Source organism: Salvia splendens, chromosome 2 (genome assembly GCF_004379255.2).
Source record: "Salvia splendens isolate huo1 chromosome 2, SspV2, whole genome shotgun sequence".
In the NCBI taxonomy this organism is placed as follows: Eukaryota; Viridiplantae; Streptophyta; class Magnoliopsida; order Lamiales; family Lamiaceae; genus Salvia; species Salvia splendens.
This window is the reverse complement of record NC_056033.1, coordinates 32,748,587-32,763,370: the sequence shown is the minus strand read 5'-3', so window position 1 is coordinate 32,763,370 and position 14,784 is coordinate 32,748,587. Positions and strand designations below refer to the sequence as shown.

The window sequence follows — 14,784 nt, the reverse complement described above, 5'->3', positions numbered from 1 at the left end:
CATGAGATTCGGCGTCCTTTTTTGTGTTCCACTATGTTTATTACCGGCTTATTCTATTCTTTTTATTTTATAAAATATTTTAGTTTTGTAACTATGTCAAATGAGCTATGTAACTTCGGTATTGGACCCAAAATCTTGATATATTAATTAAAAAACCAATGACGGTGAATTCCAACATTATTAGATACCAACATATTATAGAAAATACTAGAAAGTGTATCCTACATCTGTCCAGAATTATGGCAGGAATGCATTTACACCCATTCGATTGGTTGTTTTCGTTGACCTTGACACTGATTAAATGCCAGCAATGGTTCCCTTGCTCAAGTGAAACAAGTCCCATTCACACTGTTAAAATATTCTCAATTTTTATTTATTTGAACACAAACTTCAACATCTTGACATGCACACTCCACCTTCAACATTAATTAATCAATTTTCGGAAGTCGGAACGCACAATCACATGCAGATTCAAGCACCACTTACCAACTGCTCCATTAAATAATAGGAGTAATACTACTATAAACTTTTAATATAAATTTTTTAATAGTATAATTTTAACCACTTGCACTGATTCTTATATATATGTAGTTCCGCATCAGTTTTTTAAAATCAATCGTCGAATAAAATTCAATCTTCCAAATTTCCATTGGAAAATTTACAATGGAAAATGTTTGGTTGATGTATTACCTATTATCCCCCATTATCCTAATAGCCATGTATAGCATATCCATTCACATCCTGAACAAGCTAAAAAACCAGCCTCCAAGCCCGTTCCCGGCCCTCCCTTTCATCGGCCACATCTACCTCCTCCACAGGCCTTTCCACAGGAGCCTCTCCGAGGTATCGAGACGCTACGGCCCGGCTCTGTTCCTCCGTCTGGGCTCCCGGCCCGTTCTCCTCATCTCATCGCCATCTCTAGCTGAGGAATGCCTCAGCAAGAATAACGACGTCATCTTCGCCAACCGGCCCGATCTCCTCAACGGCCGATACTTCGGCTACGACTACACCAGCCTCTCGTGGTCGTCTTACGGCGACCACTGGAGAAATCTAAGGAGGATTTCATCTCTAGAGCTGCTGTCGACACAAAGACTGCACACGCTTTCGCAAATCCGGGCCGACGAGGCCTTCTGCCTGGCCCGAAAGCTCCATCGCTTGACCAAGGATGAGCCCGAGAAGGTTGTGGAAGTGAAATCCGCTCTTTTCGAGTTCACTTTCAATGTGCTGACGAGGATGATCACGGGCAAGAGGTAGACGAGATTATACATGCTATACACACGGGGTGTTCAGTTTGCAAGATTATATCCTATGATTAAATTTGTATTATGTTTGGTTTATGAGTTGAATCTCATAACTTAATTCTAGATTGATAATCACCTGATAATTAGTCATAGTCAACCCCTCCTACTTCATAATCTCACATCTTATAATATCTAGGAAACCGAGTACCACCGTATTATAATATTTGTAAATTGGTTTTGTGATGAGTTTGGTTTTGTAGATATTATGGCAAGAGCGCGGAGAATTCGAGGGAAGCGAAGGTGCTGGAGGAGATAGCGGCAGCTACGTCGGAGGTAGCGTTTGAGACGAATGTGGTGGATTTCCTGCCGTTGATGAGGTGGTTTGGGTTCGGAGGAGTGGAGAAGAAGCTGATGTCGATACACGACAAGAGAGACGAGTTTATGCAGCGTGTCATTAATGACAATCGGAAACTCATGGAGATGAATACAGATGATGATGATGATGATGTTGATGTGAAGAAGAAGTCCATGGTGCAAGTGTTGCTCGATTTCCAGAGATCAGACCCTCACTATTACACCGACCAAACCATCAAGAGTCTCCTCCTGGTACGTAACTTTTTTTTTTCCCTTTGTTCCTCTTATGTTTAGTCAATGATGATTTTCCAATACTTAATTCATAATAATTGAATAATTAACCTCAATGTATTGGATGCATATATAAATACTATTATCATCATGATGTCAACATTGTGGAATTGGTCATTAAATGAGTACAAATATATAGCTGCACCCGCCAATTGTTTGTGTGTTGCAAATAGAGTCGAGTATTACGCTGCATGATGCATGCATGTAGGGATGTCAATTTAGCCCGCAACATGTGGACTGACCCGAATAGTCCGCCAAATTTATAGGGCTAGGGCTGAAAATTTCCAACCCGATAAAATTACAGCCCGGTTAGCCTGCACCTGATTAACCCGCAACCCGTTAGGGCCAGACCCGAAAACCCGATGGGCTGGCCCGGAAACCCGATAAAATTTCTATTATTTTATTTGTTTGACTCTAATTCGACACTTCATTGATTATTTTATAATATAGATTACTGAAAAAATAACTTTCCATTTTATATATTAAATATATAAATTATATATTAGGTTTTTATTAATATAATAATAGATAAATGAATTAGAAACTTCAAATTCACTAAAAAATATATTTAAATTTCTAAACATGCTTTCAAATTTCTTGATGTTTATGTTTTATTTTGCATAAATCTCAAATATTAGTATTTAATCATATTTATGTTTGAGTTTAAGCATATATCTCAAATTTATCATAATTAAATATTTTATATTTTATAAATATAACTAATTTTCACTATTATTTATTGGATTGATCGCATGTTAATTTTATCGATAGCAACCCGATTAACCCGATGGGCTAGCCCGAAACCTGAGCTTTTAGGGTTATGGTTGAACTTTTATAACCTGGAAAAATCACAACCCGATTAGCCCCCACCCGATTGACCCGCAACCCGAATAGAGTTGGCCCGAAACCCGGTGGGCTGGCCTAATTGACATCCCTACATCCATCTGAGTATTTGTTTTGATTTGTGCACTACATATCTTTAATAGCCACCGCAGTCCGCATATATTAATTACATACACATTTTTGTGAGCACGTCATATAATATAAATCACTTAAAATACAGTAGCTGCTCAATTTCGTACTATAATTTGAAGATAATCCAAAATATTGTCATACATATATGCATTTATATAGTGAGCATGTGCACTATTGTTTCGGAAATAAGGAAATAGTACAGTGACCTGGAATAACACAGGCTGTCACCAGCAATTAAACCTGACACTATCAATATATACTATATTTTATGGATTAATTAATGTGCTAAATCAAGATGTTCATTCTAATGAATCATGATATTCGCTACTTAATTGCCATCTGTTGCTTCTTTGAGTATGTGGATTCCAACTTGCATCACGAGGTTCGGACGATAATCCATAACTAGAAATTATTTGATTGTTTTCTATTTTTAGAAATAATTCTAGATTCTTTGTTATGAACTTATTATGATGGAAATATTAGTGACACAGTTCAAATTATAAAATGTGTACTTCCTCTCAGTGTCTAATAGTTATCCCAGGAAAAATTAGTGAGACGGTTCAACTTATAAAATGTTACTCCTTAGTCCTTTCAGTGTCTAATAGATATCACATCAATGGTAATCTAAAAAAATGAATAGCAAAATTAGTAGAAATATAGTGTCTCCTTATTAAAAATAGTAAAATAAAAATTTGACATTTATTTAGAACCATCTAAATAAAGTATAATGTGGAATAATTAATGGGGATGAAAAGGAGTAATGAATTTCAAGTTAAAGATTTTGTATCGCAAATATTAATGCTACTTGTTACATACAATAATTAAGTATCATGCTATTAAGGGTAAAGCCTACAGCCAACCAGGAATTTAGATTTAGCGAAACATTCATAATTCATTGGTTTCAGAAGACAAAATTAATATTCATTTAATTATAATTAGTTTCATGATGAACTTAGAATAATATAGGTTATGGTTCAACAGGCTCGGGAGAACGTAACATTAATATATTCGTATGAAGACATTAAATATCATATGACAATTTTACTTGTCGGCTAAGTTTTATAGTTGATAGTTTCATACTTACATATATAGCATACTTAAATAATGGCACGTGATGATTTGTGTGACATGATCGTACATAATTATTTACTCAATCATAAATAGACTCCTTAGGCCATCCACAACGCTGTTCCTATACCGTTCCTAGACCGTTCCTTAAACCACTATTTGAGGGCCCCACTGTACTTTTTTACTCCATTCCTTAACTAAGGAACGGAACCTGCAACCCTCCGTTCCTTAACCGTTCCTTAAATTACTATTCATTCAATTTCATTTTTTTTTTATTTCCAACCCAATTCAATTTAAATAAACACACTTTAAAAAACAAACACACTTTATTAAAAAACACACAACATTAAAAAAAATTACAACTTAAACGTAAAAAAATAAAAAGCACACAATTAAAATCCTAAAAAAATAAAAGTACACAATTTTAATAATTTCATCCGCCAAAATTTGCCCAAATGTGCTCAATTAGATCATGTTGGAGTTGGGTGTGGGCACTAGAGTCGCGTGTCCTTGCACGAATAGATAACCGTTCTTGTATAGACGGATGCGCTCCACTTCGAGGCGGACTACTTGCGGTTGAGCTTCCGGGGGATTCGTCGTCGAACCAATTTCCTGCCTCGGGTCCTTCGTCTTGGACAATCATGTTGTGCAAGATTATGCACGTATACATGATGTCGACCATGTTTTCCATGAACCACGTACGAGTCGGGGCTTTGATGATGTTGAAGCGCGCTTGGAGAACCCCGAACGCCCTCTCCACATCCTTGCGAGCAGCCTCCTGCTTCTGCGCAAAAAGAGTCTGCTTTGGGTTCGCAGACCCACTGCACGTCTTCACGAAGGTAGGCCACTTCGGGTAGATGCCATCGGCGAGATAGTACCCCATTTTATAAAGCCGGTTGTTGGCGACGAAGTTGATGGCCGGCGCTTTACCATCCAAAACTTCGGTCAAGAGGTCGGACTGGTGGAGCACGTTTACGTCGTTGTTCGACCCGGGGACCCCGAAGTACGCGTGCCAGATCCAAAGGCGGTAGTCGGCAACGGCCTCAAGTATAACGGTTGGGTGGGTGCCTTTGTGGCCGCTTGTGTAGAACCCCTTCCACGCCACCGGGCAATTCTTCCATTGCCAGTGCATGCAATCGACGCTGCCGAGCATCCCGGGGAATCCGTGCACTGTTTCGTGAAGGTTGAGCAGGAACTGACAATCGGTCGTGATTGGCCTTCGGAGAAATTCGTCGGTGAAGGCTGCCCGGACGCCTTGGCAGATTTTGAGCAAGCACATTCGCCCAGTGCTGTCTCCGATGTGGAGGTATTCGTCGAACATGTCGGCCGTTTGTCCAGTCGCAAGCTGGCGGATTGCTGCAGTACATTTCTGCAGTGTCGTGTGGCTGGGACGGCCGACCGCGTCGAACCCTTCCTAGAAGAACTCTTCCCGGGCTGCCAAAGTATTCGCGATGTGGAGAAATAACGGTTTCCCCATGCGGAAACGGCGACGAAAGTACGTATCTCCCCAAACCGGGTTATCGCAGAAGTAGTCGCGTACTAACCTTGCGGCGGCTTCCTCCCGGTTACGATGGATGTACGTACGGGAGCGTCGTTGGGGCGGCGCGGCTTCTTCCGCCTCCCGTCGTCGATCTTCTTCAAATGATTGTTCCAATATTTGACGCATTTGTTCATAAGGATCCATTAGTTTGATTAAATTTGGGAGAAGGAAAATATAGTTGATTTGAGATGAAAATTTGGGTGGAAATAGAGAGGAATAGATGTGTGTTTGTGATTGAAATGAGTATGAAATAGGAGTATTTATAGAGTAAATAAATAAAATAAAAATTTAAAAAAAAATAAAAAACGGATATAAAAAAAACGGTCTCATTACCTTTGCAAAAAAAAAATTTTTTTATTAAATTCGAATTTAAAAAAAAATGAATTATTGCGTCACCGGACGAAGCCCACTCGCGGGGCAACGAGTGGGCTTCACGAGTCGAATGGGAGGCCGCCAAACGTTCCGTTCCGCGTTCCTCCGGAACGGAACGCGGCACGGCATAGGAATGGCGACGGCAGGGAACGGCGACGGAACGCACCCCGCAACGCGTGCCGCCGCAGAACCGTTCCGCCGGAACGGCATAGGAACCGCAACGGCACAGCGTTGCGGGTGCCCTTATTAGCTGCCTTGATGAGACCCTTCAATATAATATGCCGAATTTATTTTTTTTCGCATTATTTTTCTAAATAAAGTTCAATTTTTAATTGATGCAATGCTATGCTAAAATTAACATTTTCTGATAATGTGCAGCATCATGCAGATAAATTTATCAGCCACCTTTTTGGAATTTGGACATAAATATATTTTTATAATTAATAATATATGATCAGGTGCTACTCCAAGGAGGAACCTCAACTTCAACAATTGCTCTAGAATGGGCATTTTCTCTGCTGCTCGACAATCCGGAAACCCTAAAAAAAGCCCAATCCGAAATCGACCGCCACGTTGGACGCAGCCGGCTGATCGCAGAATCTGACGTGGCGGAGCTGCCGTATCTCCGGTACGTGATCCTGGAGGCCATGCGGCTGCATCCGCCGGTGTCCATACTGATGCCGCACCTCTCGTCGTCGGAGTGTGCGGTGGGCGGGTACCGAGTGCCGGCGGGGACGGTGTTGCTGGTGAACTTGTGGGAAATCCACCACAGCCCGAAGTTATGGGCAGACCCGGAGACATTCAGGCCCGAGCGGTTTGAAGGGCTGGATGTGAAGAAGGATTTGGGGCTGAGGCTTTTCCCTTTCGGGTGGGGGAGACGAGCCTGCCCGGGCCAGAATTTGGCCAACTTGCATATCGGGCTGGGCCTGGGATCGTTGATCCAATGTTTCGAATGGGAGAAAGTTGGGGAGATTGATATGAGTGAACAAGCTGGAACGACTACACCTAAGCTTCAGCCGCTAACGGCTATATGTAGGCCCCGGCCATTTATTGTTGATTTTTTCATATAATTCATCATCTTTTTTTCTATTTTTCATCATGGAATATACACATTTATATGCTTATATTAGATTGTAGTGTAGGGCCGTATAAATAATTCAATAGTTTATGGGGTGTTCGATTTGCAAGATTGTATCCCGGGATTAAATATGTAGTATGTTTGGTTTATGAGATTCAATACCACAACTCAATCTTAGATGGATAATTATGAGATAATTAGTCATAGCTAACGTATAACTAAAATAATCTCACAACTATATTCTAAATTGTATGTTATAGTACTATTTTATCTAGTAAATCGAACCCCACTATATTTGAGAGTATATCAATATAATAAATTTATTTACAACTCAAATTTCAGTTTCTCAATAGTTTTGAATTTAAGGCACCTATTTCAATACTTAGTTATTATGGCTCTACTTTTTATTCAGTTTATTAAATAAAGTAATCATAAATCCGTATTATTTTTCGGCCTGAACTCTTTTCCATCTGCAATAAAAAAAAAAAGATAATTTAGTTTAGCTACTTAGTTATCTTCAATTAATTGAATACCTAAACCTTGCGTAACGTTTTTATCCATCTTCTTCTCTCAGCAAGCAAAATCCGGCGTACCCCTCCATAGATTCATGCGCAACGAAATGGGGCAGTACTCAGTAGTATCTTATGGATTCAATTTCTTTAAAAGCTACGTCATTAGTTTGGGCTTCTTAGTTTACGCAAAATCGGATGTTTAAGTAACGAGTATTATAATCATGAATTAATTGACGCAGTGAAATATGTGGTTACTTTTGGGAATGGATCCCCTGCTGTGGAGGGGTGCACAGCAGGGGATGCTGCTCCTCACACCCCCAATATTTTATAAAAAAAACATTTTTTTAAAAATTTAATTAAATTAATAAAATAATGGTGATGTGAGAAACAACATCCCCTGCTGTGCACCCCTCCACAGCAGGGGATCCATTCCCGTTACTTTTACTTCTCATTCTTCTTTTATTTGTTGGACTCTCCATGCGGAGTGCTACTTCCGCTACACAATAAGAATAATGTTTTGTCATTTTGGTCTATCCCATAATAAATGTCATATTTCACAACATGAATTAAAAAAAATTAGAGTTACCAATCGAGAAGGCATGAATTTAGGAAGAAATTAATAGATCTTGGGAAGGCAATCGAGTGTTGAGATTTGCAAAGAGAGTAGCAAAGAACATATAAAGAGTCGGGCAATAATGCATTTTTTAGCGAGATTATTTCAGATTCTTAGGCCATCCGCATCGCATCTCGATGCTGTCTCTATCTCGCCTCGGAGAGACGAGACCGCATCGAGACAGCGATGCGGGCTCCATCTCGTCCCCAGTCCGTCCCCATCCCGTCCCCTATCTCGCTGCGGAGCCCCGCGAGACAGCTCGCCACGCGCGTTGGCCACGTGGCGAGATGTGGTTCGTCCGTGACGCCCACTCACCGGCCCACAAGTGGGCGTCGTTTATTTCCGCTGAAAATGTATTTTTTTTTGTTTTTTTTTAAAATTCAGAAAAAATTCGAAAAATAAAAAAAAATCCCAAAATTATACTAGCCGTTTTTTACAAATTTTTAATTTTAAGCCCCCAATCACTTCTATAAATATCAAATCATTCCCACAAATTAATCCACCAAAAAAACTCTTTATTCTCACTCAAACACTCTACATTCTTCATCTCAAAACATTATTCTTCTCCCAAATTTAATCCATTCATGGATCTATTTGAGCAAATGCGTCGAATAATGGAAGAATCGCTAGAAGAAGATCGACGTAGGGAGGAGAAGGAGGCCGCGGCGCCTCAAAGGCGATCCCGGATTTACATCCATCGTGACCGGGAGGAAGCCGCCGCAAGGTTGGTGCGCGATTACTTCTGTGAGAACCCGGTATGGGGAGAGACCTACTTCCGGCGCCATTTCCGCATGCGGAAACGACTATTTCTGCATATCGCAAATACATTGGCAGCCCTGGAAGAGTACTTCCAAGAAAGGTTCGACGCCGTTGGCCGTCCCAGTCACATGACGCTCTAGAAATGTAGTGCAGCAATCCGTCAGCTTGCTACTGGACAAACGACGGATTTGTTCGACGAATACATGCACACTGGGGAAAGCACTGAGAGACTGTATTTGATGAACTTCTGCAAAGGCGTCCGGGCAGCCTTCACCAACGAATTTCTCCGGAAGCCAAGCACCGCAGATTGTCAGTTTCTGCTCCGACTTCTCGAATAAGTGCACGGATTCCCCGGGATGCTTGGCAGCGTCGATTGCATGCATTGGCAATGGAAGAATTGCCCTGTGGCGTGGAGGGGGTCATACACGAGCGGCCACAAAGGCACCCACCCCACCGTTATACTCGAGGCCGTTTCCGACTACTGGTTATGGATTTGGCATGTGTATTTCGGGGTCCCCGGATCAAACAACGACGTCAACGTGCTCAACCAATCCGACCTCTTCAGCGAAGTTTTGAATGGTAAAGCGCCGGCCATCAATTTCATCGCTAACAACCGCCAGTATAAAATGGGGTACTATCTTGCCGACGGCATCTATCCGAAGTGGCCAACCTTCGTGAAGACGTTCAACAGGCCGATGAACGAAAAACAGGCTCTTTTTGCGCAGAAGCAAGAGACTGCTCGCAAGGATGTGGAGAGAGCGTTCGGGGTTCTCCAAGCTCGATTCAACATTATCAAAGCCCCGTCTCGTACGTGGTTTATGGAGAATGTGGTCAACATCATGTATACGTGCATAATCTTACACAACATGATTGTCACCGACGAAGGACCTGAGGCGGGAAATTGGTTCGACCCTGAAACCCCAGGAAGCTCTACAGCAAGTAGTCCACCTCGCAGTGGAGTGCATCCGTCTTTGCAAGAGCGGCTGTCTGTTCAAGCAAGGACACGTGATTCTACAGACCACACCCAACTCCATGAGGATCTAATGGAGTATATTTGGGCAAAATTTGGCAACCAATAGACGCATATGATCGTCATTAGACAACTATTTCTTCTGCTTTTTTGAGTTATGAAATTTTGAATTTAGAGAGAGTTAGTGGAATAAATTAAATTATGTATTTTTAATTTTTTTTTGTGATTTTAATTATGTGTTTTTTAATTTTTTTAGAATTTTAAGTTGTAATTTTATTTTATTTAATGAGGTGTGTTTTTATTAATTGAATTTGTTGGAAATAAAAATAAAAAATGAAATTGAATGAATAGTTAAGGGGATGAGATGGTTAAGAGACAGTTAAGAGATGGAGGGATACAAGTGTTGTCTCTTAGTTAAGAGATGGGATGAAAAGTACAGTGGGGCCCATGAATAGTGAAGAGATGAGACAGTTAAGATACGGATAAGAGACAGCGTTGCGGATGGCCTTAGTTGCAAAACTAAAAGGTCTCTAGGGAGAGGGAGAGAGAGTGTGATAAAGAAAAATGAGTAAGAAACTGATGAGAGAGAGAAATTGGAGAGAGAGAAAAAATTACAAAGGAATAAAGTGGTGACGTGGTAATGTCGCTCAACCACCGCTCATCTAAGGAGTACAGCAGAACATTTCTCATATTAAATGAATCCTAAAAATATACTCTCTCCATTCCAAGGAAGATGACCCGTTCCCTGGGCGGTGTGTGAAGTGAAGAGAATAAAGTAAGAGATAGGTAATAAAGTAGAGAGAATGGTGTTTACATTTTTAGTAATGAGTCATCTTGATTGAGACAAACCAAAAAGGAAAGTGGATTATCTTTAATAGAATCGATGGAGTAATTTATAAATAATCATAAAAAATGACATAATGACAGCATTGGTTCAGTGATCCAGAAAGATAATGGGCTTATATAAAAAATGCTTATGGGTAGCATTTAGAGGCTCAAAGTCATAAAAGCACTTGGAAGCCCGCATGATTGATGAATATATATAACTAATACTACTATTTTTATTTCATTTTCAAGGGAATATATATGCATTAATATTCCCTCCATTTCAACTAAGTTGTATCAGTTCCAACTTCTAATTAAATTGTGTCGAATGAAATAAATGAAAATAAAATAAAAATAAAATAGATTGAATAAAATATGAGATATAAGAGGGAGAAATATATATACATTAATATTCCTTTCATTTTAACTAAGTTGTATCAGTTCCAACTTCCAATTAAATTGTGTTGAATGAAATAAATGAAAATAAAATAAAAATAAAAGAGATTGAATAAAATATGAGATATAAGAGAGAGTAAATTAGGTGATGGAATAAAGTAAAACGATCAGATGTTTTGTTTTTTATTAAAAAAAATTACGATATCCTAAAATGTAATACATTCAACTTAGTTGGAATGGAGGGAGTAATATTTTACTAATTAGGCAGGTATATGTGCAACATCATGCATGAAAAATATGATCCTAATTGGTTGAGGGTTATAGGGGGTGAAAGAATAGGGTGTTGTTTGGGTATTTATTTGACAGCAAGTTAAACGTGAGCGTAATAAGTAGACAAGCAGAGAGAAGTGGGGTTAATGGCGAGGCATGAAATACCAACAATATTGCATGTGCCAAAATTTAGTCAGACTCCCGTCACGCTTCCACTGTTTTCTTCTGATCAAATTTCAAACACAAACATTTAAAATTGGCCATCTATCCTGGCTTTAATTCACATCTTAATTAATTTCAACAAAACAAAAATGAAAAAAAGAAACGTGGAGCAAAGTTTGAAGTTGAAATTGTTTTATAGATTTGGCAATTTGGATTGGTAAAACTCGGCCTCAGCTAACAACTTGTTGCTTGTCCAAAGATTTGAAATGAACTAGTCTTTACCCCCGTGCTATGCACGGGGCAAATAATTTTTAAATAATGAATATAAATTTTAATGAAATATAGAAACTAAGAATTAAAAACAATATAAAGATTTACAAAAACATAAATGTGATTATAAATAAAACATTTATAATAAATGAAGAATTTACTCATCAACTGTAAATGAAATATTTCATATTCGACAATTAATTTTATACAATTTTAATTTATGATATAAGTGGAGTAAAATATATGATAAATAAGAGATGTATGACTAATATCAAAGAGTATGAGTTAGTTAGAATAAGATATACAAATAAAGAACATGTTATTTGAGTAGAGATTAAAGAGAAAAATTAGAAAATAACAATAAACCAACCAATAGTTCATAAGTTTTGAAAAACTTCTTGGTAAACAACATTAACATTAACATCGCTTCTATTATCATCTTCATCTCCACAAACTAAAATCTCGAGACCTCCATGACTCGTAAAATCTTGAGACCTCCACAAACAAAGCAACCTCAGAAACAGTAGGAAGGTTATAAGTTCTTTCATCTCTACCTCTCTTGCCAAGTAATCTTAAACTGACATTTGGATGATTTTCTTGATTAATCTTCTCTTTGACCAAAACATTTTCTTCATCCAATATTTTTTGGAGATCAACAACTATTTCTGAATGAAGATTATTCAAATCATTCATCCCCTATAAAATAATATTTAATTCAACACAAATTAGTTAAATTACAAATTAAATAATTTATTTATGTTGACTTCATAAGAAAATAGACATACCTCACCGAGTTTATTCTACGATTAATCTCATTTTCCGTATAATAAATTAAATACATTTATAACTTATTTCAACATATTTAATTAAACTAATATATTTACATATAAAATTGTATATTATTAGACATAACAACAATTAATGTTACACAATATTGTTCTTTGTTTGATAATGATAATAATTTTAGATTTTTATTAGTAGAAAGACAATTTTCTTTCATTAAATACCATGTTATCAATATCATTTAATTTATTTTTTTAATCTTTTATTAATAGTAAGAAATTTCCAATTAAATATATGAATAAATTAGATCATAGAAATTTAAAATATCCTTGAAACGCCAAGATTTTAAAAAAAAATTGGATCATTCAATAATCACATCTTAGTTGACTACTTATTTTCTTATGTTTAATTTCAGACTATGGAATAACTTGATATGCATGACCAAAGATTAAATGCAATTTTTGTATACGAAAAAAATAAATTTCTTATTTCCACCATATATACATATAAAAAGTAAATTATCACTTAAAATAAGTGATAACAGTTCATCACTTCAAATCTTTACTACACTTTATATCATAAGAAGTCATACAAACTTTATAAATTTAATTTAAATTTAAATATTTATAATTTCATCTAATTTCATAATTTATTCTATAAACTTTGTAGTATTGTTTAATTAATTAGAAACTAACTAAAATATATTATAAAATTATATACTACTTTTTAAAATATATTAAAATTTTCAATTAAGTAAATATAGGATGAGACAAACCATTTTCAATATCTGTGTTGTCATTTAGCTTGATTATTAATATGGAAGTGAGTATTGCAATAAAGGATTTCGATTTTCCTCATCACTATTATTTTAATATATATATATATATATATATATATATATATATATATATATATATATATATATATATTTCAATAATTTATTTTTTAATCTTTTATTAATAGTAAGAAATAAACAATTAAATATATGAATAAATTAGATCATAGAAATTTAAAATATCCTTGTGACGCAAAGATAAAAAAAATTGGATCATCCAATAATCACATCTTAGTTGACTACTTATTTTCTTATGTTTAATTTCAGACTATGGAATAAATAACTTGATATGCATGACCAAAGATTAAATGCAATTTTTGTATATGAAAAAAATAAATTTCTTATTTCCACCATATATACATATAAAAAATAAATTATCACTTTAAATAAGTGATAATAGTTCATCACTTCAAATTTATACTACACTTTATATCATAAGAAGTCATACAAACTTTATAAATTTAATTTAATTTTAAATATTTATAATTTCATCTAATTTCATAATTTATTCTATAAACTTTGTAGTATTGTTTAATTAATTGAAAACTAACTAAAATATATTATAAAATTATATACTACTATTTAAAATATATTAAAATTTTCAATTAAGTAAATATAGGATGAGACAAACCATTTTCAATATCTGAATTGTTATTTAGCTTGATTATTAATATGGAAGTAAGTATTGCAATAAAGGATTTCGATTTTCCTCATCACTATTATTTTAATATATAGTCCATATGTATATATTTCAATATTTTAACAGTATTAAAAAATATATAAGTAAGATTCTTAAAAACATTATATAATTTAATAAATTAGATCAAAGTAATTCAACACTAATGAATGTATACAAAATATAATAAAAATATAGAAAAGAAGAACTCAAAGCAATGTGAAGATTTAAAAAAATGTACTACTCCTTAATGAATGTATTATTTATATACAATTTTAATTTATGATCCAAGTGGAGTAAAAACAATAAATTTAGTGACAAAAAAATATGTGTAACTAAGGATCAAAGAATATAAGTTAATTAGAATAAATATACAAATAAAGAAAATATGTGTGAGTAAGATCAAAGAGTAGTGGAATAAGAAACGTACAATAACAGTATACCCATATTAGATAATTCAAAAAATATTTTAATTAATTAACTATAAATTTTAAAATAAATATTAACTAAAACACTTTAAAATATATAATACATATAGAGCAATCACACTTCAATGACATACTACAACTTCGTATAAAAATAGTAGTATTATTTTAATATTCAGTTAAACTCAAGAATAATTAAAACTTTCGGTCATTCAATTGAATCGAATATAAAAAATGTCTTTATTTTTATGAGGATGAAATATTAAATATTTTAATTAAATAAAATTCAACTCATTCTTTCATTAATCACCTCGGCCCACTTATCAATTTTTTAAAAAAAATTGCAGCCCACTTTACTTTAGCCTAATA

General features: G+C 35.7%; 1 protein-coding gene across 1 annotated transcript; it reads left to right on the top strand.

The window, feature by feature from the left end:
* Positions 1 to 629: 629 nt before the first annotated feature.
* LOC121766724 (cytochrome P450 81Q32-like) lies at positions 630 to 7,065 on the top strand. Its single transcript, XM_042162985.1, has 3 exons — positions 630 to 1,250; positions 1,502 to 1,847; positions 6,300 to 7,065. The coding sequence occupies exons 1-3, from the start codon at positions 664 to 666 to the stop codon at positions 6,909 to 6,911; spliced, it is 1,545 nt and encodes a 514-aa protein (XP_042018919.1). The 5' UTR covers positions 630 to 663; the 3' UTR covers positions 6,912 to 7,065.
* Positions 7,066 to 14,784: the final 7,719 nt, after the last annotated feature.